General features: G+C 36.8%; 1 protein-coding gene across 1 annotated transcript; it reads left to right on the forward strand.

The window, feature by feature from the left end:
* Positions 1-272: 272 nt before the first annotated feature.
* Positions 273-4,075, forward strand: LOC128194809 (uncharacterized; the record flags this gene model as incomplete). Its single annotated transcript, XM_052871035.1, has 5 exons — positions 273-1,241; positions 1,572-1,824; positions 2,275-2,912; positions 3,039-3,830; positions 3,986-4,075. Coding segments are annotated over 5 exons (2,742 nt in total), but the record flags the coding sequence as incomplete, so codon positions are not given.
* Between the last annotated feature and the right edge of the window lie 1,814 nt (positions 4,076-5,889).

The raw sequence follows: 5,889 nt of genomic DNA on the forward strand, positions 1-5,889 counted from the left end.
ACCAAATGCCTCCTAGAAGACAACATAGAGTTAGAGAGCATTACCCAAGAGAGCCTAAGATTGATCTTCCTTCCTTCCATGGAAAAGATGATGTAGAAGAATACCTAGAGTGGGAAATGAAAGTTGAGCAATTGTTTGAGTGCCACCAAATAGATGATGAAAGGAGAGTCACCATGGCTTCTCTAAGCTTTCAAGGTTATGCCTTAATTTGGTGGACAGCCTTAGTCAAGGACCATAGGCTAAGACACTTACCTCCCATTAGGTATTGGAATGAAATGAGAGCTGCCTTGAGGAGGAGGCATGTACCAGCCTACTATGATAGGGAGATAATGGATAAACTCCATAAACTCCAACAAAGGAACATGAGTGTTGAGGAATATAGACAAAAAATGGAGTTACTCATGTTGAGAGCTGGGATAAGAGAAGAACCTAGGATAACAATAGCTAGGTTTCAAAGTGGACTTAACTATGACATAAGAGATAGGGTTGAACTTATACCCTACAATGATCTCAATGAGTTAGTCCAACTTTGTGTGAGCGTTGAGCAACAACTAAAGAGGAAAAGCTCTACCAAGAAAGATTACCCTCATAGTTCTTACCATAAGAAAGAGTATAAGAGGGAGGGTAGTCAAACCAAGCCAAGATATGAAGACAGAGAGAGAGAGAGAGGAAAAGAAAAAGTCAAAGAACCTTCAAGAGATCATAAGAGTAAGGAGACTAAATGCTTTAGATGTGGGGAAAAAGGGCACTATGCATCTGAGTGCCGCAATAGAAAGTCAACTTACATCCTTGAGCATGAGAGTGAAAGTGAGGGTTCTTCATATAGTGAGTCTGAGACATCCACTTCTGAAGAAGAAGAAGCTTTACCTTGTGATGGTGACTTACTTATGGTAAGGAGACTCCTGGAAAGTAAACATGTAGAATTAGAACAGTCACAAAGAGAGAACCTATTCCACACAAGATGCAAAGTTTTAGAAAAGACATGTTCAATGATAGTGGATAGTGGCTCTTGTTGCAACTGTTGTAGTTCTAGAATGATAGAGAAGCTTGGCTTAACAACTACTCCTCATCCTAAACCTTACAAACTTCAATGGATCAAAGAGGATGATGGAATAGTAGTTAAAGAACAAGTAAGTGTACCTATTTCCATTGGCAAATATGAAGATCAAATTGTTTGTGATATAGTACCAATGGAAGCTGGGCACATATTACTTGGAAGACCTTGGCAATATGATAAACAAGCTTTACATGATGGAGTCACCAACAAAATCACCATTCAACACAAGGGAAAGAAAATTATTTTGTGTCCTCTTACACCTTCACAAGTAAGAGAGGACCAAATAATTCTTAAGAAGAAGTTGGATGGAGAAAAGAAAAAAGAAAATAAGAAAGAAAGAAAGAATTTGGTAACCCATGCCTCAGCCCATGAAGTTGTCCAACCTCAAACCTTGAATATTTCCAAAAATCTTTTTCTTGGACAACCTCATTTTCTTCTTTATTGCAAAGAGGCATTTGTTTCAATCACTCATGAACTTGGTTCTCTACCAAAGGGGTTGCAAAAACTTTTAAAGGAATTTGATGATATATTTCCCAAAGAGGTACCAAGTGGATTACCACCTTTGAGGGGAATAGAACATCAAATAGATTTGGTGCCTGGGGCAAGCCTACCCAATAGGCCAGCCTATAGAACCAACCCTATGGAAACAAAAGAAATAGAGAAACAAGTTAATGACTTGTTGAACAAAGGGTGGATCCAAAAGAGTTTAAGTCCCTGTGTTGTGCCTGTGTTGTTGGTCCCTAAAAAGGATGGGTCTTGGAGAATGTGTACAGATTGTAGGGCCATCAACAACATAACTGTCAAGTATAGGCATCCCATTCCTAGGCTAGATGACATGTTGGATGAATTACATGGAGCAAATCTCTTCACCAAAATTGATCTTAAAAGTGGATACCATCAAATAAGAATTCATGAAGGAGATGAATGGAAAACTGCTTTCAAGACCAAGTTTGGTTTGTATGAATGGTTAGTCATGCCCTTTGGCTTGACCAATGCTCCAAGTACATTCATGAGATTAATGAATCATGTACTTAGGGAATGCATAGGCAGATTTGTAGTGGTCTACTTTGATGATATCTTAATCTATAGTCAAGGCCTTCAAGAACATCTTAACCATGTCAGAAAAGTCTTGCTTCTTCTTAGAGAACATCATCTCTTTGCCAACTTTGACAAATGTACTTTTTGTCAAGAAAGTGTGATTTTCCTTGGATTCAAAGTGGGAAAAGAAGGTGTACATGTTGATCCAGAGAAGATCAAGGCTATACAAGAATGGCCAACCCGTAAAAATGTAGGAGAGGTGAGAAGTTTTCATGGGTTAGCAAGTTTTTATAGGAGATTTGTGAAAGATTTCTCCACCATAGCTGCTCCTTTAAATGAGCTAGTCAAGAAAGATATGCCTTTTATTTGGGGTGATAAGCAAGAGTTGTCTTTTGAGACTTTGAAACACAAGTTAACACATGCACCTATTCTAGTTTTGCCTGATTTTTCCAAAGCCTTTGAACTAGAATGTGATGCATCTGGGGTAGGAATAGGAGCTGTTTTAATACAAGGAGGACATCCCGTAGCTTACTTTAGTGAAAAACTTAGGGGGCCTACCTTAAACTATCCTACCTATGACAAAGAGTTGTATGCCCTCATTAGAGCTTTGAAAACTTGGGAGCATTACTTGGTAACTAGAGAATTCATCATACACACTGACCATGAATCTCTCAAGTACATTAAAGGGCAAGCAAAGCTAAACAAAAGACATGCAAAGTGGGTGGAATATCTTGAGCAATTTCCCTATGTCATCAAACACAAAAAGGGGAGTACTAATGTTGTTGCGGATGCTTTATCTAGAAGACATGCATTATTAGTAACCCTAGGATCTCAAATATTAGGATTTGATGACATAAAAGATTTATATGAAAATGATGAAACATTTGCATCCACTTATTCATCATGTCTTAAGAAGCCTTTTGATGGATTCTATCTTTCTGAGGGGTATCTTTTTAATAAAGGAAAACTTTGTATACCCCAAGGATCCATTAGAAAACTTCTTATCAAAGAGAGTCAAGGAGGAGGACTCATGGGCCATCATGGAGTTGATAAAACTCTAAACATTTTGAAAAGTAAATTTTATTGGCCACACATGAGAATAGATGTTCAAAGGCATTGTTCTAAATGTATAGCTTGTTTGCAAGCTAAGTCCAAAATTATGCCTCATGGACTCTATACACCTCTTCCTATAGCTAATACCCCTTGGGAGGACATAAGCATGGACTTTGTCTTAGGATTGCCAAGAACTCAAAGGGGGTATGATTCTATATTTGTGGTAGTAGATCGTTTTAGTAAAATGGCTCATTTTATACCCTGCCACAAAATAGATGATGCTAGCTATATCTCTAGACTCTTCTTTAAAGAAATAGTGAGATTGCATGGCTTACCCAAAACTATAGTGTCTGATAGAGATGTGAAGTTTCTAAGCCATTTTTGGAAAACTTTATGGGAAAAGCTTGGAACTAAACTTCTATTTTCTACTACATGTCACCCACAAACTGATGGGCAAACTGAAGTAGTAAATAGATCTTTATCTACATTATTAAGGGTAATATTAAGAGGAAATAACAAATCTTGGGATGAACATCTACCTCATATTGAATTTGCTTATAATAGAGTAGTCCACAAGACTACAAATCTTTCTCCTTTTGAGGTTGTTTATGGTTTTAACCCTATCACACCTCTTGATTTACTACCTCTTCCAGAATCATCTTCTTTTCTTCATAAAGAAGGTGCTTCTAAAGCGGAGTTTATCAAGAAGTTACATGAGAAAGTTAAAATCCAAATTGAAAAACAAACTCAAAAATATGCAGAATACAACAACAAAGGGAGAAAGAAAATAGTTTTTGAAAAAGGAGACCTAGTTTGGCTTCATTTGAGAAAGGAAAGATTCCCTCTCAAAGGAAATCCAAACTTAGTCCAAGAGGAGATGGTCCATTCAAGGTGCTCAAAAAGATAAATGATAATGCATACATATTAGACCTTCCTGAAAGTTATGGTGTCAGTCCTACTTTTAACATCTGCGATTTAATTCCTTTCACAGGAGATGATCAACAGGATGAAGCAGATCTGAGGACAGATCTTTTTCAAGAGGGAGGGTCTGATGGAAAACCATCAAGAAATCACATTGGACCTCTTACTAGAGCAATGGCTAGGAAGATTCAAGAAGAAGAAGGATCATCTAACATTTTACTTCTATGGAAGGTTACTTATAAAAAATCCTTCTTCTCTTAACTAAAGCACTTATATTTTGTTTTGTAGGAATTAATAAATCTTGGAGAATATGATTGAGCCATCCAAGAAAGAACCAAGCAAAGGAGCCAAAAAGCAAAGGAGGTGCTTACGGCATGCACCAGCATTTTCCACGTGAATGTTGGCTGATTTGGAAGGAAGCACACACCTTGCTGGATGAGCTGGAATGAGGCATGGATTTTGCTTGATCAAAATCTGAATAATTTGAATTTTAGGAGGGAATTACAAACAGAATTTAGGCTCCTCTTCACCTGTAAATAAGAGGGCCTTTTCTTTGTATTGGGTTACTTTTGAGCTTAGTAAATTGCTGCTGAAATTCACTGCCAGCCTATTGCTCTTGAGTCATTTAATTCTCTCTACTTTCTCTTCCCTTTCCTCTAGCTTCCTTCCATTGTAGGAAGGCCTTCTGAGCTGTGAGGTTCCCACACATACTTATTCCACTTAAATACACCAAAATCTGCAAGGCCAGGTCATTCAAGCATGGATAAGCTTCCATCAACTTTAGGTTAATTCCCATTTTGTAACCTACTTAGTACACTTTTTAGGTCTAAGTAGCCAAATTTTGAGATTTTGGTACTTGATCCAATTTGACATCTTTCTTAACTTTATTTAAGTACTTTAAACTTGATAGTGCTGGTTTCACCTCCATATTAGCTGCATTGACTCTTGGTCTTGCTATGCTGTTGAAATGCTGAGGTCCAGCTACATTAGTATAGTCAGCAAGAGTTCGTCTGTTATTATTGTTCTCCATCTCCTCAATGCTATGGTCAGAACTTTGTGGTGATGGTTGTAACAGAGTTTCCGGAGAAGGAAAGAGTTCTCTTGATGTACGAATTCTTCTCCTCCGTCTACTCTCGTCTAAACCTTCAAGAAGAGGTTATGCAGTTTTCTTACTCCAAGTTCGGATTGCTTCCTGCATACACAAGAAAACAAATCCCTAAAAGAATTGGTTTGCACAAAAAGATATAGAAGAAATAAGATCAAAGATAAGATGATAAAATAAAAACAGAAAAATAAAAACAGAAAATAAAATAAAATAAAAACCGAAAAATAAAATAAAATAAAAACAATAAAATATAAACAGAAAATAAAAACAGAAAAAATAAAAACAGAAATTCAAATTTCAAAATTCAAGTCAAAGATAATCAATAATCAAACAAATAAACTAGTTAAACCACGAATCCCCGGCAACGGCGCCAAAAACTTGATGACAAATTTATGAACACCGAAAACGGCGCCACAAACTTGTTTGACAATCGGCAAGTGTGACCGAATCGTATCAAGTAATAAAACTCGGTAAGACCAAGTATCGTTTTCCCAAAGGACTCAAGGCCTAGTTAGTTATTTGATTTGTTGATTATTTAAGACTTGTGAACGATTGATTGTAGGTTTTTAAATGCAAAAGACAGTAATTAAATATGTATGCATGAATGTGATCAATGGCAAAAAGAGTAAAACAAACACGGAATGAATTATATGCATGAGTATGTTGTTGGGGTTATCAATTTCATCTTATCCACTCTCATATACTTTAGGAATTC

Source organism: Vigna angularis, chromosome 11, assembly GCF_016808095.1.
Source record: "Vigna angularis cultivar LongXiaoDou No.4 chromosome 11, ASM1680809v1, whole genome shotgun sequence".
In the NCBI taxonomy this organism is placed as follows: Eukaryota; Viridiplantae; Streptophyta; class Magnoliopsida; order Fabales; family Fabaceae; genus Vigna; species Vigna angularis.